The sequence below is a fragment of the Neoarius graeffei genome, chromosome 20 (genome assembly GCF_027579695.1).
Source record: "Neoarius graeffei isolate fNeoGra1 chromosome 20, fNeoGra1.pri, whole genome shotgun sequence".
Taxonomy (NCBI): Eukaryota; Metazoa; Chordata; class Actinopteri; order Siluriformes; family Ariidae; genus Neoarius; species Neoarius graeffei.
Window position 1 is genome coordinate 17,711,896 of NC_083588.1, and position 23,944 is coordinate 17,735,839.

At 39.8% G+C, this 23,944-nt stretch overlaps 1 protein-coding gene across 14 annotated transcripts in view; it reads right to left on the reverse strand.

Moving 5' to 3' along the window:
- The window catches only part of cep112 (centrosomal protein 112), a 507,564-nt gene that overhangs the window by 248,514 nt on the left and 235,106 nt on the right, over nucleotides 1–23,944 (reverse strand). For all 14 annotated transcript variants that reach the window (XM_060901361.1, XM_060901366.1, XM_060901363.1 and 11 more), the window contains 5 exons: nucleotides 21,934–22,088; nucleotides 21,665–21,794; nucleotides 13,700–13,792; nucleotides 13,367–13,426; nucleotides 335–414 (listed from right to left, as the gene is read on the reverse strand). In XM_060901361.1, the coding sequence (XP_060757344.1) occupies nucleotides 335–414; nucleotides 13,367–13,426; nucleotides 13,700–13,792; nucleotides 21,665–21,794; nucleotides 21,934–22,088 (518 nt within the window). The remainder of the gene's footprint in view (nucleotides 1–334; nucleotides 415–13,366; nucleotides 13,427–13,699; nucleotides 13,793–21,664; nucleotides 21,795–21,933; nucleotides 22,089–23,944) is intronic.

Here is a 23,944-nt window from a genome sequence, read left to right on the forward strand (position 1 = left end):
GGAAACCTCCACGAGCCCGTCTAAAGCATCAACAAACCACCATGCCATGGGACCTTTAAAGACATTTACAAAATGACAAGTTTTCAACTCCGATCTCCACGCGCTTTAATTCCAAACATTACACAACACTATGGAAACTACTTTAAAAAATGGCCTGTAAACAGTAATATGGCTTATTAAGAAAATCGGGCCTCGATATCACAAGCATCAGCTGAAAAGAAAATCTGAAATGTGCAAGACATTCAATGGGTCTGGGAATTAGGAAAAAAAAAAAAAGAACAACATCTATCCATCTATCCTCTTCAGTTTTATGCTAATCCTACGCATCACTCACCTGAGTGCCTCCTCCAACTTCATGCACTTTTTTCTGGCTTCGTTCCGCTCCTTGTCCAGCTCGGCCTGCAGAGACTGCACCTGTGGCAGGACGGGACAGCACAGGCGTCAATCACTCACCTTGTCCAATCGACACTCGCTCCTGCAATCTACCTCCGCGCGGTTACGGCTCTGTCTTTTGTCCCTCGGCTTCCTCTATCTCCTCGGGATCAGAGGTCAAGTCCTGCTCGACCCTGCCTGAGTGCCTGCAGGTGTATAGCGCTCCAGCTGTCCAGATGTGCGCTCCACCATCAGCCTTTATGACCCTGGTGGAGACTTTGAAGGCAGGCTGCGGTCCAGGTGTTGCGGCCTCTCTCGAAAAACATGATCTCCGCTTGATCGTGATGGCCTAATTCATTACGACGACTTCCTGTCTTTTCATTTCAGACTTTTTTTTTTATGACAGAAATGATGCTTTGAAGGCGGGAGGGGCGCCTGTTAAATGTTCAAAGTGGGGCCAGGCACAACCGGTGATTCATGCTCACCGTTTACAACAGGTTCCTTTACACGTATCATAATAAATCAACATCATCAGGACTCAATAATCAGCCTTAGCACCTTAAAACTCGGCTGGTTCTGTTAATACTGTTGAAGTTTAAAGCCCAATCAGAATCTGTACCACAGTTAACCTGAGTTTATTCGCCCCCCCCCCCCCCCCAATACCTGTTCAGCGGACACGCAGGGGAACAAACTACTCATGGCCGTAACTACCATTGAGGACACCGAGGTCATGTCCTCGGTATTTTTTTCAGAAATTTCAAATTGGTCTACGCTGAATTCGAGCAGTGATCAATGTAAAACGCAACGTCCGCATCCACGTCATCTGTATTTCCCCCCAATAAAATTCACATTTGTCTGTCATCTGAAATCTCTCAGCCTCTATCTCTATTGTTGCCGTGTCTAACGCAGCGTCACGCGACGTAGCCTATACTAGTTGTCGGCAGGGGAAGTTGGGTTTTGGATAAAACAGGCAGGGTGTAGTCTACGCTCTATCACATATGCCTACCTAACCTAACGTAGGCTAATAGTCACATCGCATTATAGAACTTTACCCGAGTGCAAAATGAAAACGTTGCAACAAACTAAATTAAGGTTTGGACAGCCAACAGAAGAGCAGGGAAAGAGAAGGAGGGAAGGTGAGAAAATATTGTCAGTGCAGTGGCAGACCGTTCAGCGGTGTCATGCCAACTTTCCAAGGGGAAACGTTTCATTGTCATTGCCTATTACATTTTAGTTAGCATTTCGAGAAACATTCAAAACTACGTCGTCACAGGCAGCCCTGTGCAGGGCTGAGTAAATGGGCTTGTTCGAGTAACTCTCTCTCTTTCTCTCATAACTCTCTCTCACTCACTCACACACACACACAAATACAGACACATACACACAAATAATACACTCTCACACACGCTCTCTAATACATACAGTAGTCTTCACACAGAACTAATACAGTGGGGCAAAAAAGTATTTAGTCAGCCACCAATTGTGCAAGTTCTCCCACTTAAAAAGATGAGAGAGGCCTGTAATTTTCATCATAGGTACACCACAACTATGAGAGACAAAATGGGGGGAAAGAATCCAGGAAATCACATTGTAGTATTTTTAATGAATTAATTGGTAAATTCCTCAGTAAAATAAGTATTTGGTCACCTACAAACAAGCAAGATTTCTGGCTCTCACAGACCTGTAACTTCTTCTTTAAGAGGCTCCTCTGTCCTCCACTCGTTATCTGTATTAATGGAACCTGTTTGAACTCGTTATCAGTATAAAAGACACCTGTCCACAACCTCAAACAGTCAAACTCCAAACTCCACTATGGCCAAGACCAAAGAGCTGTCAAAGGACACCAGAAACAAAATTGTAGACCTGCACCAGGCTGGGAAGACTGAATCTGCAATAGGTAAGCAGCTTGGTGTGAAAAAATCAACTGTGGGAGCAATTATTAAAAAATGGAAGACATACAAGACCACTGATAATCTCCCTCGATCTAGGGCTCCACACAAGCTCTCACCCCGTAGGGTCAAAATGATCACAAGAACGGTGAGCAAAAATCCCAGAACCACACGGGGGGACCTAGTGAATGACCTGCAGAGAGCTGGGACCAAAGTAACAAAGGCTACCATCAGTAACACACTATGCTGCCAGGGACTCAAATCCTGCAGTGCCAGACGTGTCCCACTGCTTAAGCCAGTACATGTCCAGGCCCGTCTGAAGTTTGCTAGAGAGCATTTGGATGATCCAGAAGAGGATTGGGAGAATGTCGTATGGTCAGATGAAACCAAAATAGAACTTTTTGGTAAAAACTCAACTTGTCGTGTTTGGAGGAGAAAGAATGCTGAGATGCATCCAAAGAACACCATACCTACTGTGAAGCATGGGGGTGGAAACATCATGCTTTGGGGCTGTTTTTTTGCAAAGGGACCAGGACGACTGATCCGTGTAAAGGAAAGAATGAATGGGGCCATGTATCGTGAGATTTTGAATGAAAACCTCCTTCCATCAGCAAGGGCTTTGAAGATGAAATGTGGCTGGGTCTTTCAGCATGACAATGATCCCAAACACGCCGCCCGGGCAACGAAGGAGTGGCTTCGTAAGAAGCATTTCAAGGTCCTGGAGTGGCCTAGCCAGTCTCCAGATCTCAACTCCATAGAAAATCTTTGGAGGGAGTTAAAAGTCCGTGTTGCCCAGCGACAGCCCCAAAACATCACTGCTCTAGAGGAGATCTGCATGGAGGAATGGGCCAAAATACCAGCAACAGTGTGTGAAAACCTTGTGAAGACTTACAGAAAACGTTTGACCTCTGTCATTGCCAACAAAGGGTATATAACAAAGTATTGAGATGAACTTTTGTTATTGACCAAATGCTTATTTTCCACCATAATTTGCAAATCAATTCTTTAAAAATCAATGTGATTTTCTGGATTTTTTTTCTCATTTTGTCTCTCATAGTTGAAGTGTACCTATGATGAAAATTATAGGCGCCTCTCATCTTTTTAAGTGGGAGAACTTGCACAATTGGTGACTGACTAAATACTTTTTTGCCCCACTGTAGCTCTACATTCTAATGTAATTTAAGATAATGAAATGTAAATAATGCCAATACTTCAGGTAGCTGAGCAATACACTCAGTTCAGTTCAGTTTTGACTTTTATGTCAGACAAAACTCCACAGTTCTGATGGCACAGTTTTAGAATTGTTCAAGTAAATGTGTTGTGAGCCAAACTTACATTACAGGCAATGGTGAGAACACTCTGTTTCAGAGAATGCATGCAAATGGATCTCAATTCAAGACAGCCAGATAGACTGATGCCTTTACATTACTGCTCAGAATGTCTCTACACATACAGACACCCACAAATAACACACAAACTCTCTCACGCTCTCTCTCTCTCACACACACACTCACTCACACTATTATTATAAGGTGTAATACTAAAGCTTACAATTCAGCAGTTCACACCCTTTCTGTCATGTGTATGCTGCAATGTAAATAATGCCAATACTTTAGGTAACTGGTACTTTAGGTATGTATACTCAGTTCAAGAGTTCACTACTTTTCTACTTTTATGTCAGATACAACGCCACAGTTATGGTGCCACAGTTTTAGAATTGTTAAAATAAATGTGTCCTCTACCAAATCTATCCTTATTTATTTATTTATTTAAGTTGTGCCGGGGGGCTTCGGTGCTGTCAGCCATGTTTGACCTCGGTATTTGAAAAATCCTGGCTACGGCCCTGAAACTACTAAAAATTGAATTTCACAAAATTTTTCATTTCATGTGTTTACAATTATAGTAGTGCAACACACCTATAACCATATGCTGTGTATGTAAACGTAGAGCGGTTTTTACACGCCGGATTAATTTGTATGCACGCATGATGTACGATCGTTTCAGAATCAGACACACACGTGCATGGAAACACTTTTGATGAAACCGAAGCAAATAAACACCAGTGTAAACTGTTACATTTAATAATTATTCCACGAAATCGAGTCGTACGTGAGCTGATGGCTTTTAGCCAACTCGACGCTATGTACGACGAGATTGAGTGGAATAACTTTTATTCTATCCACATTCACTGGATTTTGAGAAACAGAACTTTTTTTTTTTTTGCAAATTCGATAAATTCGATAAACTGTATACAAAACCACCAACAAAATAATTTCTGCTTAGGATGTAAACAAAACGGTGAAATGACAGGAGCAATTTGTGAAAAACGCTTGAATAATTATTCTTGAAAAAAAAAGCTCTTACCATCAAATACTTTTATTCCGTATTTTGTTGCTTTTTTGGGGGGGGGGGGGAGGGGGGGGGGGCTCTGTTTTCGAGTAGAGTTTTTATTTCGTCCTGGGTTGGTTCAGTAATACGCGCCGCCATTTTGTTTTTCTCTACTCACGGTATATGAGCTGATAGCTTAGTCGTAGAGTAGCCAATCAGAGCGCGCGATTGCTCATATCCGGTGAATGTGGATAGAATAAACATAAGGATCCTGCTTACTACACACAATCAGCTCAAGATAAACCATATGGAGAGAAAATAAAAACTCTAACCAGACTCGAATCATATCTCATGTGTGATGCAAGAACAGACCACCACATCTTAATCGATGAAACTTTGGCCAATGACTTTTTGCCAAGGAAGCAAACATGTGCTATGTTAGAGACACTGCTAGAAGATGAAAATGATCATGAATTCGTCAATTTCCCTTAAGGCTCCGAACTAGATGACTATTTGATCATACCTGACTACGTTATATTTGATACCTCGTTTTAGCCTCGTCAATTAGGTTTACGTGCAACCAAAACACGAGACTGGGCAGCACACTGGAGTCTTGAATTGCTTGGTGGGCTCGGTCGTGAATTTAGGATTTGGCCACGTCCGAGTAGGAAAAAAAATTATATATTATATATACACACAGCGCCCTCCACAATTATTGGCACCCCTCGTTAAGATAATTCTTAGGCTTCTAATAAATTCATTTTTTAAAATAATATAGGACAACAATGCAAAGAGAGAAAAATCCAACCTTTAATTCAAGTGCATTTATTCAGTAGGAAAAAAAAATCCCACATTAAGAAATAATTATTTTACATGAAATCATGTATGCCACAATTATTGGCACCCCTGATGTTAATACTTTGTACAACTCCCTTTTGCCAACAAGACAGCACTTACTATTCTCCTATAACATTTCACAAGATGGGAGAATACAGAGAGAGGGATATTCGACCATTCCACTTTGCATAATCTCTCTAAATCGTCCAGAGTCCTGGGTCCTCTCCTATGCACTCTCCTCTTCAGCTCACCCCACAGGTTTTCAGTTGGGTTGAGGTCTGGGGACTGAGATGGCCATGAGAGGAGCTTGATTTTGTGTCTGGTGAACCATTTTTGTGTAGATTTGGCCATTATCTTGCTGAAAGACCCAGTGACGACCCGTCTTCAGCTTTCGGGCAGAGGCCACCAGATTTTGATTTAAAATGTCCTGGTATTTTAAAGAGTTCATGATGCCATGCACCCTAACGAGGTTCCCGGGGCCTTTGGAAGAGAAACAGGCCCACAGCATCACCGATCCTCCCCCATACTTCACAGTGGGTATGAGGTGCTTTTCCGCATGCTCATCTTTTATGATGTATTAGAGTGTTTGTTGCCAGAATGCTCCATCTTGGTCTCATCTGACCAAAGCACACGGTCCCAGTTGAAATCCCAGTACCGCTTGGCGAACTCCAGACATTTACTTTTATGCTTGTAAGTGAGAAAAGGCTTTTTCCGTGCATGCCTCCCAAACAGCTTGTTGGCATGTAGATAGCGCCTGATGGTTGTTATGGAGACTTTGTGACCCCAAGATGCTACTCTTTGATGCAATTCTCCAACAGTGAGCTTTGGAGAACTTTTTACTTCTCTTACCATCCTCCTCACTGTGCGTGGTGGCAAGATAAACTTGTATCCTCGTCCAGGCTTGTTTGCCACTGTTCCAGTTGTTTTAAACTTCTTGATGAATCCTCTGACTGTAGATATGGGCCGGTGTAGGCGAGTGGCTGTTTTCTTGTAGCCATTGCCTGACTTATGAAGGTCGACACACATCTTCCTTACTTGAATGGTGTGTTCTCGTGTCTTTCCCATGTTGAAGAGTGGATAAGAGAAATAGGCCTCTGTGTCACATCATATTTATACCCCAGGGAAACAGGATGTGATGAACTACTAATTAAAGGTTCCTAGATGCTCTGATCAACTTTATAAACTACAGTAGAAATGACAGAAATGCTTCAATTACATTTATTTTCTAGGAATTGTTATGGGTGCCAATTATTGTGGAACAGGTGATTTTATGAAAAAATAATTATTTCTTTGTCAGGGATTTTTTAAAATTTTTTTATTAAATTCACTTAAGGGTTTAGCCCAAGAGCATTAGCTCAAAATTGAGTCCAACCCGGAACAAATTAGTAACAAGCTGAATTTTTCAGAATATGTTCAGAATACCCTTAGGAATAACATACTAAAAGTCCCCGGGAATCCACCTTGTGCTCTCTGAGAAATTCAAGATGGCGTCCAAAATGGCCGCCGATTGGAGATTTTTCAATATCTCAGGGATAAAACATAATATAAATGCAATGAAAATGTTAAATTATATGTTCTCTCATACAAGCAATGCAAATTCACCATTGTCACACTGTTAAAATTAACCAAGATTACAATGTCATTAATGTGGAAATTACCATACATGGAATTTGATGGTTGACATGATTGACAGATTAGCTTAGTAGGCTACCTACATACATGAACATAATGTAAGACAACAATTAGACATCAATTTCCTTAATATTTAGTGCATCTGTAAGCTTTGATAAAATATTAAAGGGAAATTAAATTTGAGAACTCTATCTTCTAAAACTACAATGGCAAGCTGTTTCAGTACACTTCTTCAACATTCCGGCGACTTTCATGACAAAAAGGTCTGCCTCAATAAAAGCTCTTGCTTATAAACAATGAGTAGACTTAAACACTTCTCAGTGCCTCAGTTGTAATGCTTGGACCTTTGTTGTACCATCAATGAAGTAGGGAATTTATTCAAGCTTGTTTAAGGGTGGAAAAAAATTCATCTTTGAGTTTCTAGCGCCAGTCTTTACTACTAGCAATGCCAGTGTGTTCGGACAAAAAATGACTAAACTCAGCATGACCTTTTAACATGCCATTTTTCATTTTACACCACCAATTTACTTTAATTAATATTAATGAAAATAAGTGCTCCAACCCCTAGTAATTGTGTTTGTTGTTTTGTGAACAGAATAGGATGATACGGAGTGAACGAGTAACCAATGGATCCACACTCTATAATCGGTAGTGTACATTAAATAGCACATGTATAGATTTACAATTATAAGTCTGTAATTATTAGTCCTAAACATTAAGAACTGAAGCCATTTCAAAAACATATGAGATATCTTCATGATACCATAACGATTATTTTGTCATAACAGTCATTATTATTTCTTCTTGGATGTGAATTTATGGGCCAGGGCGTTTCAAGATTGATACTTGATTCAAGGATCGGACTGGATGAAACCTATTCATAGTACTGTGCACATTCATAAATGTGAACTGGTGAAGTACTGCGTTTGATAGGAACCACGGATAAGAATGTTCTAGGTCTATGAATATTAAATGTAGTTCGACATTTCAGAGACAACTCTGGAGTCATGCATTATTTATAAGGAGTTGTGTAACGCTGATTATGACCAGTTGTCTTCTTGTAAATAGGTTCATTATTTGAGGAACACTCAGTCGCCATGATTTATTGTGTTGGATTAGCTTCTTGTTATAATGAACAATATATGTAAATAAATTGTTCTAATGGATTGAAGGTAATGTTTTGGAGTTCATGATGTTTTTGGTTTTAGTGAAACTCCCAGTGCCAAAAATATGACAATCTAACCAGACATGGCAAGCGAACACATTATACACAAATATACTTTTATAATAATGTGTACATTGTTGTTATTGTATAATGTTAATACACAATGTAATTAATACACACATGTTGGAATTTACTCTCCTACCCTACAAAACATATATTCTGACCTTTTAATTGCATTAATATTTTGTTTTGGGCCTGAGATATGGGCAGATCTCCATTTGGCGGCCATTTTGGACGCCATCTTGAATTTCTCAGAGAGCACAAGGGGGATTTCCGGGGACTTTTAGTATGTTATTCCTAAAGGTATTCTGAACATATTCTGAAATTTTCAGCTTGTTACTAATTTGTTCCGGGTATAACCCTATTACGACCGACTAGTGGCCTAGTGGTAGCGTGTCCGCCTCTCGATCGTGAGTTCTATTCACGGTCGGGTCATACCAAAGACCATCATAAAAATGGTACCTACCGCCATCTGGCAAGGCACGCTGCAATACAGACGTGCATGGGGAGTTAAACTCTCGTGGTTACCAGAGGACTAGCCCCCCACTGTAACCCTAGCTATGTAATAGGCGAGAGGCCGAGGGCTATGGAAACGGAGATCGGCGCCGCCCGATGCGCCACATACAGGTTGGGCCTGGTTAGTACTGGAGTGGGAGACTGCCTAGGAATACCAGGTACTGTAAGGCGTGGGAAGGACTTTGACTTTTTGATAACCCTATTACTCCTGGGCTAGTTACATTTTCTACAATTTTCAGTGTGAGATCATGCTTCTGCAATAAAAACTGAATTTATTTTAAGGCTTTTAACACATCTTAACCAGGAGTGCCAATAATTGTGGAGGGCACTGTATATCTGCAGCTCAGAAACAAATCTAAACCTTAACCTGAGTGCATGCGTAGGTGTTTCATCACATTTGTGAAAGCAGGAGGTGTTTCTTAGGAAGTCATCTAGTCGTGATTAGGGATATGCAAAACAGGCAAACTTAAAAAGGGATTTTGAATTGAAACCAGGCAAATATTATTTGATATTAAAATTGGTGGTGTTGTGATTTACCTTGCACTAATAAGTTTGTTTTAATGTCTGTGTACATCTTAAAAAAATCTCAGAGAGTGCCTATATTTTAATTTTTAGTAGAAACTATTCACCCCTTTCACATATCTAACAATCCACTGCGTGGTTGGGAACCTCCAGTGGCCAGACTCAGGCTGCCGATAACGGTACAAAACCCGATATTGGGCTATATGATCAGTTTTGATGTTCAAATATTATTACAGGTTTATATGGTCTTACAGATTCCCCCCCACCCCCAAGATTAATACTGCTGGAAATGATTTGCACATTTGCGATTTATCATCAGTGTAAACGTACACTGTTAATGTTGTTGGCCAGAGTTAGAGTGCTGAAGCAATGCAGCGAGTGAAGGTGAAAGGGTTGTATGGGCGATAATATAAGGATGACCGATTAAAAGCTTCTGTGCTGACGAAAAATACCATGGAACCAGTAACTAGACATATAAAAGCAATCACATTTCAGCTCGCATCCGATATCTGAACATCAGAACTGATGACAAATTTACACTGATGACAAATTGGAAGTGTGCAATCATTTCCAGCAGTATTAATCTTGAAAAAAATCTGAGAGACCATGTAAACCTGTAATAATATTAAAACATCCAATATTTGAACGTTTGGATGCAAGAACATTTGAACATCCGATATTTGAACATAACATCTGAACATCCGATATTTGAACGTAATATTTGAACATCCGATATTTGAACATTAATGATGTTGGAACATCTGATATTTGAACAATATTTGAACAGCCAATATTTGAACATAACGTTTGAACATCTGATATTTGAACATAATATTTGAACATCTGATATTTGAACATCATAACATTTGAACATACGATATTTGAACAATGTTTGAACAGCCGGTATTTGAACATAATAACATTCAAACAATCGATATTTGAACATAACATTTGAACATCCGATATTTGAACATATTTGAACATCCGATATCTGAACATATTTGAACATAATGTTTGAACATCCGATATTTGAACATAATATTTGAACAGCCGATATTTGAACATATTTGAACATAATGATGTTGGAACATCTGATATTTGAACAATATTTGAACAGCTGATATTTGAACATAACGTTTGAACATCTGATATTTGAACATAATGTTTGAACATCCGATATTTGAACATAATGTTTGAACATCCGATATTTGAACATAATGTTTGAACATCCGATATTTGAACATCATAACATTTGAACATCCGATATTTGAACATAACATTTGAACATACGATACTTGAACAATGTTTGAACATCCGGTATTTGAACATAACATTCAAACAATCGATATTTGAACATAACATTTGAACATCCGATATTTGAACATAACATTTGAACATACGATACTTGAACAATGTTTGAACATCCGGTATTTGAACATAATAACATTCAAACAATCGATATTTGAACATAACATTTGAACATCCGATATTTGAACATATTTGAACAATGTTTGAACATCCGTTATTTGAACATCCGATATTTGAACATATTTGAACATAATGTTTGAACATCCGATATTTGAACATAATATTTGAACAGCCGATATTTGAACATATTTGAACATAATGATGCTGGAACATCTGATATTTGAACAATATTTGAACAGCCGATATTTGAACATAACGTTTGAACATCTGATATTTGAATATAATGTTTGAACATCCGATATTTGAACATCATAACATTTGAACATCCGATATTTGAACATAACATTTGAACATACGATACTTGAACAATGTTTGAACATCCGGTATTTGAACATAATAACATTTAAACAATCGACATTTGAACATAACATTTGAACATCCGATATTTGAACATATTTGAACAATGTTTGAACATCCGATATTTGAACGTAACATTTGAACATCCGATATTTGAACATATTTGAACATAATGTTTGAACATCCGATATTTGAACATAATATTTGAACAGCCGATATTTGAACATATTTGAACATAATGATGTTGGAACATCTGATATTTGAACAGCCGATATTTGAACATAATGTTTGAACATCGTAACATTTGAACATCGTAACATTTGAACATCTGATATTTGAACATAACATTTGAACATACGATATTTGAACAATGTTTGAACATCCGGTATTTGAACATAATAACATTCAAACAATCGATATTTGAACATAACACTTGAACATCCGATATTTGAACATATTTGAACAATGTTTGAACATCCGTTATTTGAACGTAACATTTGAACATCCGATATTTGAACATATTTGAACATAATGTTTGAACATCCGATATTTGAACATAATATTTGAACAGACGATATTTGAACATATTTGAACATGATGTTGGAACATCTGATATTTGAACAATATTTGAACAGCCGATATTTGAACATAACGTTTGAACATCTGATATTTGAACATAATGTTTGAACATCCGATATTTGAACATCATAACATTTGAACATCCGATATTTGAACATAACATTTGAACAAACGATACTTGAACAATGTTTGAACATCCGGTATTTGAACATAATAACATTCAAACAATCGATATTTGAACATAACATTTGAACATCCGATATTTGAACATATTTGAACAATGTTTGAACATCCGATATTTGAACGTAATATTTGAACAGCCGATATTTGAACATATTTGAACATAATGATGTTGGAACATCTGATATTTGAACAATATTTGAACAGCCGATATTTGAACATAACGTTTGAACATCTGATATTTGAACATAATGTTTGAACATCCGATATTTGAACATAACATTCAAACGATTGATATTTGAACGTAACATTTGAACATCCGATATTTGAACATAATATTTGAACATCCGATATTTGAACATAATGTTGGAACATCTTATAATTGAACATAATATTTGAACAGCCGATATTTGAACATAACGTTTGAACATCTGATATTTGAACATAATATTTGAACATCCGATATTTGAACATAATGTCTGAACATCCAATATTTGAACATCATATCTGGACATCCGATATTTGAACAAATTGATATTTGAGCATCTGATATTTGAACATTGAAACTGATTATATCGCCCAATTTTGGTTTCTGTACCGTTATCAGCAGCCTGGCCCTGGCCACCGGAGGTTCCCAACCACGCAGTGGACTGTAGGATATGTGAAAGGGGTGAATAGAGACAGATTTTTACAGAGTGCATAACTTAAGCTGCGCATGATCGACGGGTGAAGGTTAAATAGTGTTCTATTATGTATTACAGCATTTAAAGGCTGCACAGCACGCAAATAAAGTGAATAGGAAGCTGTCTGAGATCGGGCCTAACTTTAATCTGGTGGCTTTTACTCACATCACAGAAATGTAAGAAATGTGGAAAAACTTTCAAATAAACACAGTAGGATGGATAAATAAGTAAAAATGTATCTGAAACTAAGCTCGATAATACAATTGTGATATTGCCTCCTAAATCCCATAGAAAAAGAATTTTGGCAACAAAAGATATACTGTAGATAAGATGCAGGCACTTAGCAGCTCCTCTTATCCAGAGCGACATACAACATACCCAGAGCAGCCTGGGGAGCAGTTAGGGGTTAGGTGCCTTGCTCAAGGGCACTTCAGCCATTCCTGCTGGTCCAGGGAATCGAACTGGCGACCTTTTGGTCCCAATGTTGCTTCTCGAACCATTAGGCCGTGGTTCCCGTAAGACAATGAAACTCTTGCGGAATGTCAGTATAGCAAGAAAGATTTCTCGAGACACAGATGAACCTGTGCCGTTTCTGTTTGACCAATGAATGGTTTGCACTATTTTTAACTCCGCGCCCATCTCCCAGCGTGGCTCTCACAGCACCTGGGCAATAACGGTAACCAAATTGAATTTGTCAGGCCTTGCCACACTATCCTGTGGAAAAGCAAAACGCTACATTTATTACGCTCACAGCAGAAAGTTATTCGGTCTGGGTGTGAACAGAATTCTTTAAAAAATAAATACATTTTAAAAATCACCTTTTTATCACTGGTCTTCTGAAGGTCCATTCTCTCGTGCTGCATCTTATTTTCCAGCTCCTGTTCGATAATAATAATAATTTAAAAAATAAAAACAAAATTAAGCTCTTTAGTTTGCTTTTCTATACAGACCATTTTTTGATTGCACTGCATCAACCTAAATGAATAACTTGGCTCTCCACGAGTTTTTTTTTTTTGACACAGACTAAAAAAACAAAACAAAAAAGAAGCATTTGAGTAAACAGATCATTTGAGTTCCTTTTGTCTCCTTGATTTGAGAAGAGTTAAGGGATGATAATGAATAAAGTAGACAAGTGTGTCGTGAGCATTTACCCTGAGCTGCTTTTGCCTTTGGTGCTCGCTGTCTCGCAGCTGCTGTTTGAGCCGAGCCACCATCTGTTCCAGATCTTCGATCACCTCAGACGCCTGACAGCAAGTCAACATTTAAATCAGGAACTGCCCGCACAATTCACGATCTTCCCCATTTCTAGACCCAATCAACCTTTTGTAGACATTTGTAAGCTGTAACGTCACCACGAATCATGAAACAGTAACGAGCCTTAAACAAAAGAGCTGAAATGCAAATATATGTTTTTACATCGGAGCAAAATCGATATGTCGGGATGTTTACCTTTTGGTTTGGTTTCGTGCTTAAAGCTAGACTGCTTTTCAGATTTTTCAAGTGTAGGTCATCAAAAGAAGTTTCCCCGACACCCAATTATTTTTGTTTAGTGGACTGAAAGCTACTGAATTCGAATCACAGACTTCCAATTTGATTCGTTTTTTATGGTACATGGCCTTAAATTCTCTGCTATTTTTTCCTGCTTCACCATGACGCAATACAAAATACTACATCATGCATCACGTGGTGGGCTTTCCCCATTCGTGCAAGGCATTGTGGGATACAAATTTGAAACAGGAGACAACAATGGTGGACGTGAGGGTGCGAATGAAACGTGAAAGACCGACTACAGTAACAGAAAGCGAGAAGAAAAGACGTTCTGTTATATACGAAGGAAAGGAAACGCAGGACCAAACTAATAAATATCGGCGGTCAGCGAGCACCTCGGTGTGATCAGCTGTTCGTTTAGCGCCAGAATGATGGAACTGTCAGTGCACGGTCAAGGTAAACCTGTAGACGGCAGTAATGCAACGCTGTGGATGCCAGCTGCCGTAAAACCCAAAAGATGAAGACGACGATGAGGACGACTAAGGCAAACGTGTGCATGCGCATACGGACTTCCTCTGTCTGTTTGACTGCGCAAAGTGAGTGATTTCATGCACATGATTTGCTTTAATCCCCTCAAATTAAATTACTTCCCAGCCACAGAAGGGCCTGTTTTTTTTTTTTTTAACATATTACGAAACCAAACATACACAGTGGGGCAAAAAAGTATTTAGTCAGTCACCAATTGTGCAAGTTCTCCCACTTAAAAAGATGAGAGAGGCCTGTAATTTTCATCATAGGTACACTTCAACTATGAGAGACAAAATGAGAAAAAAAAAATCCAGAAAATCACATTGATTTTTAAAGAATTTATTTGCAAATTTGGTGGAAAATAAGCATTTGGTCAATAACAAAAGTTCATCTCAATACTTTGTTATATACCCTTTGTTGGCAATGACAGAGGTCAAACGTTTTCTGTAAGTCTTCACAAGGTTTTCACACACTGTTGCTGGTATTTTGGCCCATTCCTCCATGCAGATCTCCTCTAGAGCAGTGATGTTTTGGGGCTGTCGCTGGGCAACACGGACTTTCAACTCCCTCCAAAGATTTTCTATGGGGTTGAGATCTGGAGACTGGCTAGGCCACTCCAGGACCTTGAAATGCTTCTTACGAAGCCACTCCTTCGTTGCCCGGGCGGTGTGTTTGGGATCATTGTCATGCTGAAAGACCCTGCCACGTTTCATCTTCAATGCCCTTGCTGATGGAAGGAGGTTTTCACTCAAAATCTCACGATACATGGCCCCATTCATTCTTTCCTTTACACGGATCAGTCGTCCTGGTCCCTTTGCAGAAAAACAGCCCCAAAGCATGATGTTTCCACCCCCATGCTTCACAGTAGGTATGGTGTTCTTTGGATGCAACTCAGCATTCTTTCTCCTCCAAACACGACAAGTTGAGTTTTTACCAAAAAGTTCTATTTTGGTTTCATCTGACCATATGACATTCTCCCAATCCTCTTCTGGATCATCCAAATGCTCTCTAGCAAACTTCAGACGGGCCTGGACATGTACTGGCTTAAGCAGGGGGACACGTCTGGCACTGCAGGATTTGAGTCGCTGGCGGCGTAGTGTGTTACTGATGGTAGCCTTTGTTACTTTGGTCCCAGCTCTCTGCAGGTCATTCACTAGGTCCCCCCGTGTGGTTCTGGGATTTTTGCTCACCGTTCTTGTGATCATTTTGACCCCACGGGGTGAGATCTTGCGTGGAGCCCCAGATCGAGGGAGATTATCAGTGGTCTTGTACGTCTTCCATTTTCTAATAATTGCTCCCACAGCTGATTTCTTCACACCGAGCTGCTTACCTATTGCAGATTCAGTCTTCCCAGCCTGGTGCAGGTCTACAATTTTGTTTCTGGTGTCCTTTGACAGCTCTTTGGTCTTGGCCATAGTGGAGTTTGGAGTGTGACTGTTTGAGGTTGTGGACAGGTGTCTTTTATACTGATAATGAGTTCAAACAGGTGCCATTAATACAGGTAACGAGTGGAGGACAGAGGAGCCTCTTAAAGAAGAAGTTACAGGTCTGTGAGAGCCAGAAATCTTGCTTGTTTGTAGGTGACCAAATACTTATTTTACCGAGGAATTTACCAATTAATTCATTAAAAATCCTACAATGTGATTTCCTGGATTCTTTCCCCCCATTCTGTCTCTCACAGTTGAAGTGTACCTATGATGAAAATTACAGGCCTTTCTCATCTTTTTAAGTGGGAGAACTTGCACAATTGGTGGCTGACTAAATACTTTTTTGCCTCACTGCATCACAACGACCAAATTTCAGAGGGAACCAAATTTGACCGATTTGATGAAATCGAAAGGCCGTCTAGCTTTAATTTCAAGAAACTCTTTTGATAAAACTTGCCATTTGTAAGAAACACAGCAACAAAAAAAGGTAAAGAAATGTACTTTCATCAAACAGGGAGAAGATAGATCGGTGTTAAATAAATAATTAAATCCCGACTTTTCTGTACAGCATGCACTTTTGCATTTGCTTTCTGTTTATGCTCATGGATCCAAATATAATAGAACAGGTACTGCTACAGCTCGGCTTTTGTATTAATTTACACTTTCCGGCTCAGTTGAACAGCTCAAACTGCTTTTACACAGGGGATCACATTGCAAATTCATTATTTGGACTTCACATACTAAACACACCATTTGTCCTTCCCCCCCCTCTCTTTTTCAGGAAAGCTCACCAGAAAGGTTCAAAAATTAAGAATGTGTGCAAGCATCAGGACTGGGATCGTATAAACGACAGGCAGGAAGTTTTTACTTTCATCCTGGTGCAAGGACATGGTGTTTTGAATAAAGTCCTTATCAACTGTCTATTCAGTTTGTTTATATTTTTCAAAATACTACAACCAACTAAATCCGTTTGAAAATTTTGTCGCCAGGTCAAGAGAGAAAATAATAACTGTATTTAAAAAAAAAAAGTCAAGTGTTTTAGCCGGAATAATGGTAGCATTCAATAGGCTTTACACTGTATTAAAAAGGTTGTAAACCATGCCCATTTTAAGTCTAAATCCAAACATTGGGAGCACTGAACACATACAAATATGCCCCTTTTCCACCAAAGCAGTTCCAGGGCTGGTTCGGGGCCAGTGCTTAGTTTGGAACCGGGTTTTCTGTTCCCACTGACAAAGAACTGGCTCTAGGGCCAGAAAAACCGGTTCCAGGCTAGCACCAACTCTCTGCTGGGCCAGAGGAAAGAACCGCTTACGTCAGCGGGGGGGGCGGAGTTGTTAAGACCAACAACAATAACAAGACCGCGAAAGATGGCCATTTTTAAGCGACGAGAAGCAGCAGCTGTACAAACGCAAAGTCATCCATTATTATTATTGTTGTTGCTGCTGCTGCTTCTTCCGTGTTGTTTTTGCTTCGATATTCGCGCCAAGGTTTATGCAAACATAGCGACGTAACTGACGTATATAACGACGTAACTGACGTATACAGCGACGTAATGACGTGGCTTCCCTTAGCACCGTGAGCTATGGAAAAGCAAACTGGTTCTCAGCAAGCTCGCAAGTTGAACGAGTTGTGAACCAGCACTGGCCCCGAACCTAGCCTGGGCCCGCCCATCCTAATTGTGACGCAACACGAGGGCCTGTTGCGAGCTTATTCTGGCCAAGCAAGCTATCTACAGCTCTTCCAAGCTCCCGAAAAATCGGGAGCCAATCAACTTTGAGCATCTCCAACGGCCCTGGCTAGAGGGGTGTTCAAGGCACTGACGTAGTAGAACTGCGACCGGAAGCCATAGATTGTTTACAGAACCTATGCCGGAAGCGCTTCATTCACTAGAAACATTACGAACATGGAGCAAGTTCTCATTGAAAACGGAGCAAAGAGCAACCCTGGAGGTATTTATTGAAAGGAAGGACATTTTCGCCTTGCTTCCGACCGGCTTCAGTAAGAGTTTAATCTACCAGTTAGCCCCGTCACGTCACATACGTCAGAGGAAAGAGTGATGTGATTGGTTTAAGCTTCGTCACAGCCTTTTCTGGCTTCGACCAGTAGCAAACTGAGGCATTTCAGGGAGGCGGGTCAACCACGCGCTTTGGGAAACGGTTGGGCTTAATATCTTTGCCAGACCAAATGCTCAAAGAGCTTTGAAGTCGCGTTAGCCAGACTACCCCGAACCAGCCCTGGAACTGATTTGGTGGAAAAGGGGTAACAGTGGCACTGCATGACACACCTAATCTATTAAAAAAAAAAATACTGACTGCATTTCATAATACTATGGTATGTTTGATCAGTTCTGAGTCCATACTGAAATCAAACCACACTACAGTTCGTTTGGAAATCCCAAGACCACCTTGCTCACACGCTCTTGGACCAGTTGTTTTAGTCCACGCCCAAGTGTGACTGCTGTGTTCCGACCTGCACAAGGGTTCGTTTCAAGCCAGAGCTAAACACTGTACGAGTGCATCTCAAACAATTAGAATATCATGAAAAAGTTTGATATTCGCTATGTTATTTAAGAAAGTGTAAATGTAATATATTCTAGACTTATTACACGTAAACTAAAATGTGTCAATCATTTTCTATTTTAATTTTGATAATTATGGCTTACAGCGCAAAAAAAACCTCTCAAAATATAAGATTATTTCATTTCAAGTTTGAGTAAAACAGTATAAATACCATGCATATCTCAGTCTAGTTCAGTACACGCGACCATAATCGTGGGGAAGACTGCTGACTTGACAGTTGTCCAGAAGACGATCATCAACACCCTCCACAAGGAGGGTAAGCCACAAAGTAATTGCTGAAAAGGTTGGCTGGAAAAGGTGCACAAGCAACAGGGATGATCACAGCCTTGAAAGGATTGTCAAGAAAAGTTGATTCAAGAATTGGGAGAGCTTCATAAGGAGTGGACTGAGGCTGGTGCATCAAGAGCCACCTCGCACAGACATCTTCAGGAAAGGGACTACAACTGTCACATTCCTAATATCAAGCTGCTCCTGAACCAGAGACAACGTCGGAAGCGTCTTACCTGGGCTAAGGAGAGAAAGAACTGGACTGTTGCTCGGTGGTCCAAAGTCCTCTTTTCAGATGAAAGTAAATTTTTCATTTCGTTTGGAAATCACGGTTCTAGAGTCTGGAGGAAGAGTGGAGAGGCACAGAATCCAAGGTGTTTGATGTCCAGTGTGAAGTTTCCGCAGTCTGTAATGATTTAGGGTGCCATGTCATCTGCTGGTGTTGGTTCACTATGTTTTATCAAGTCCAAAGTCAACGCAGCCATCTACCAGGAGATTTTAGAGCACGTCATGCTTCCATCTGCTGACAAGCTTTACGGAGATGCCGATTTCATTTTCCAGCAGGAGGTGGCATCTGCCCACAGTGCCAAAACTACTACCAGATGGTTTGTTGACCATGATACTGTATTACTGTGCTTGATTGGCCAGCCAACTCACCTGACCTGAATCCGAGAGAGAATCTCTGGATTACTGTCAAGAGGAAGATGAGAAACACTCGACCCAAAAATACAGACGAACTGAAGGCCGCTATCAAAGCTTCAGTAACACCTCAGCAATGCCACAGGCCGATCGCCTCCATGCCACGTCACACTGATGCAGTAATTTGTGGTAAAGCAGACCCAACCAAGTATTGAGTGTACAAATGAACATACAGTGGTGCTTGAAAGTTTGTGAACCCTTTAGAATTTTCTATATTTCTGCATAAATAGGACCTAAAACATCATCAGATTTTCACACAAGTCCTAAAAGTAGATAAAGAGAACACAGTTAAACAAATGAGACAAAAATATTATATTTGGTCATTTATTTATTGAGGAAAATTATCCAATATTACATATCTGTGAGTGGCAAAAGTATGTGAACCTCTAGGATTAGCAGTTAATTTGAAGGTGAAATTAGAGTCAGGTGTTTTCAATCAATGGGATGACAATCAGGTGTGAGTGGGCACCCTGTTTTATTTAAAGAACAGGGATCTATCAAAGTCTGATCTTCACAACACATGTTTGTGGAAGTGTATCAAGGCACGAACAAAGGAGGTTTCTGAGGACCTCAGAAAAAGCGTTGTTGATGCTCATCAGGCTGGAAAAGGTTACAAAACCATCTCTAAAGAGTTTGGACTCCACCAATCCACAGACAGACAGATTGTGTACAAATGGAGACCATTGTTACCCTGCCCAGGAGTGGCCGACCAACAAAGATTACTCCAAGAGCAAGGCGTGTAATAGTTGGCGAGGTCACAAAGGACCCCAGGTTAACTTCTAAGCAACTGAAGGCCTCTCTCACATTGGCTAATGTTAACGTTCATGAGTCCACCATCAGGAGAACACTGAACAACAATGGTGTGCGTGGCAGGGTTGCAAGGAGAAAGCCACTGCTCTCCAAAAAGAACATTGCTGCTCGTCTGCAGTTTGCTAAAGATCACATGGACAAGCCAGAAGGCTATTGGAAAAATATTTTGTGGACGGATGAGACCAAAATAGAACTTTTTGGTTTAAATGAGAAGCGTTATGTTTGGAGAAAGGAAAACACTGCATTCCAGCATAAGAACCTTACCCCATCTGTGAAATATGGTGGTGGTAGTTTCATGGTTTGGGCCTGTTTTGCTGCATCTGAGCCAAGACGGCTTGCCATCATTGATGGAACAATGAATTCTGAATTATACCAGCGAATTCTAAAGGAAAATGTCAGGACATCTGTCCATGAACTGAATCTCAAGTGAAGGTGGGCCATGCACCAAGGCAACGACCCTAAGCACACAAGTCATTCTACCAAAGAATGGTTAAAGAAGAATAAAGTTAATGTTTTGGAATGGCCAAGCCAAAGTCCTGACCTTAATCCAATCGAAATGTTGTGGAAGGACCTGAAGCGAGCAGTTCATGTGAGGAAACCCACCAACATCCCACAGTTGAAGCTGTTCTGTACGGAGGAATGGGCTAAAATCCCTCCCAGCCAATGTGCAGGACTGATCAACAGTTACTGGAAACGTTTAGTTGCAGTTATTGCTGCACAAGGGGGTCACACCAGATACTGAAAGCATTAGGTTCACATCCTTTTGCCACTCACAGATATGTAATATTGGATCATTTTCCTCAATAAATAAATGACCAAGTATAATATTTTTGTCTCATTTGTTTAACTGGGTTCTCTTTATCTACTTTTAGGACTTGTGTGAAAATCTGATGATGTTTTAGGTCATATTTATGCAGAAATATAGAAAATTCTAAAGGGTTCACAAACTTTCAAGCACCACTGTACTTTTCAGAAGTTGGACATTTCTATATTGTAAATCCCTTTTTGACTGGTCTTAGGAAATATTCTAATAATTTGAGAAACTGGATTTCTGATTTTCATGAGCTATGAGCCATAATCACCAAAATAGAAACAAAAAAAAAAGGCTTGAAATATTTCACTTTACGTGTAATGAATACAGAATATATGAAAGTTTACCTTTTTGAATTAAATTAGGAAAAAAGATGAACTTTTTCACGATATTTGAGATGCACTAGTATACGCGAAAGTAACTGTAATATATGACTGAGCATACGACAGTGTAAAATGTGAATCTGTGAGGAAAAACTGCATGGAGTGTTTGTTAGGAGGCTACCTTGGCTGCAGACAGTGCATGCTCCTGTTGAAAGTGGCTGATGTCTGCATCACGGTTGGCCTGGAGCTTTTGTAGTGTCTCCTCATGCCGCTCACTCTGTAGATCTTTCTCCCTCTGTAGAGTCATATTCCTGAAACACACACACAAAGGCCAGATACTTCAAAAGAACGCACTATGTTGAATATATAGAACATTATAAATTTAGGTGATGTGGATGACTAGGGACACGCTGTCCGTGTGTGTGTGTCCCCGTGTGTGTGTCCATGTGCCTGCAGTTTGCCTCCTGCAGCTCAGCACTGATGGCTGCAATGTGGATTTCCAGCTCGGCTTTCTCCTGTGTGACCTTCTGCCTGAGCAGGTTTCCGTTCTCTACCTCCACTGAGAGCTGCTTCACCCGCGCCTCCAGATCCCGCACTGTTTGCTCCTATACCAACACGCACAGCGATATAAATAATTAAATAAATAAAGAAAGAGAGTGTCATTCACCTTATCTAACACACAAAGTGACATGAACAACTTTGGAACTTGGTGAGGCAAAATATCAGTACAGCCTGGCCGATTTTAAATGAGTTACCTGCAGCAAAACTTTCCCCAAATGAAATGATGTGAGCAGGGAAGTGAACCCGGGTTCTCCAAGTGAAAGCCCTGTGCTTTATCCATGACACAATTTTAACACATGGTAGGCGTATCGGACGCTCGCTGGCCGTGCTGTGAAAATTGTGCGTGCTGACGCTCATCTAAGTTTCCAAATCTGTCATTGCTTAACTCTTGAATCTTTTCTATCGTGAATATGATCATTAAAAAGCTTATAATCTCTGCTTTCCAAAGAAATTGATCTCGTTAAGATGTGTTCAATACTTTAGGAGTAACGACAGGTTGAAGTCGGTACAACAGAGTTCACTCTCTGCTCGCGGGACATCAGGAAACTGCCGGTGCTTTCTGAGTCACGGGAAAGAGCTCAGACTCTCTCTCTCTCCTGATCGGTTTCTGACTGGATTACTCGTCAATATCAATCAGATAACTTTTACAGGGATGTTCTCTCGCTCTCACTGTTTCTGATGAAGTATTCAGCAAAATTTTCCGTCAGCTAGTTTTGATGTAACGCTTCACTGGAGACTTTGAAGTGAGTTTTCAGAGCTTTACCTACTTCTTATTTTTTCAAATCAAACTGATTCATGTAAATAAAAAACTATTTTAGAAAATAACTGGAGTTGTTTTGATGAAAAATATTGAGAGCTTAGTGGTCAGAATGAGATTTAAAAAAAAAAAAACAGAAGTCAGAAATGCGAGTGTCAATTTCAATTCAATTAACTGGAATTGTTTATTAGATGTGACTCATACAGTTTTTTTTCGAGGTTCGCCTTGAAAGCTGTGAATATTAATCGAAATAATCGTTTATTTTCTTTAATACAAACACTAGTAGGCCCTACTTATGCGTCGGTCACAACCGGCCGTACGTGCTCCTACGGCCGGTCTACGTGCAAAAAACGCAAGAAACGCACGGAGGGCGCGCGTGCGACGTGCTGATTTTCGAGCCGTAGACTGGCCGCAGAGGTTCTTTGTCATGTCAGACAAACTCTACGGGCGCTTACGTTTTTTTCAGGCTGCAAGACAAACTTACAGCCAACGTGCGTCTTTCTCCACGAACAAAAAAAAAAAACCCCGCAGCGATTTGGGAAACGCCAAAAATCGCACGGCCAAAAAATCGTACGTCCGGTTGTGACCTAGGCTTTAGAAAGAGCACAAAGAGGGTAGAAGAAATATTCTTATCACGTTTTTATTGAGTGTACCCGATTACATTTTTTTAAACCTAATTAGCATAATTAATACTAAATTGCATAATTTCTTTTTACCAATTTTTCAAACTTTGTATTCGGTATACAACCATCTATGTACCTGCAATATTTACATGGAAATTGTTGAAAATAGAAAAGTTATTAAGAAAAAAAAAATTGATCTCATTTGTCAGTGAGACCCATTTTGGACCATGTGATCCTCATACGACAGTTTTAGAAAAATTAAGTATTGATTTGTAATATCTCAAGAATGGATTAACATATTTTTATTCTGTCAAAAGTGTATTCAAGTCTGAATTCAATGAAATCAGTTTCAAGCAATTTGGATCGAATTTTTCACCTGATATTCTGACATGCCTACATGTGTAGAGTGGCTTTTTTCCTGCTTGTAAACTGATGGTACTGTTTATGCCATTACCATTAGGTCCTGACAGTTTGGACACAGCTTTTTTTTTATTTAAATAAACAAACCGCATTAGAAACG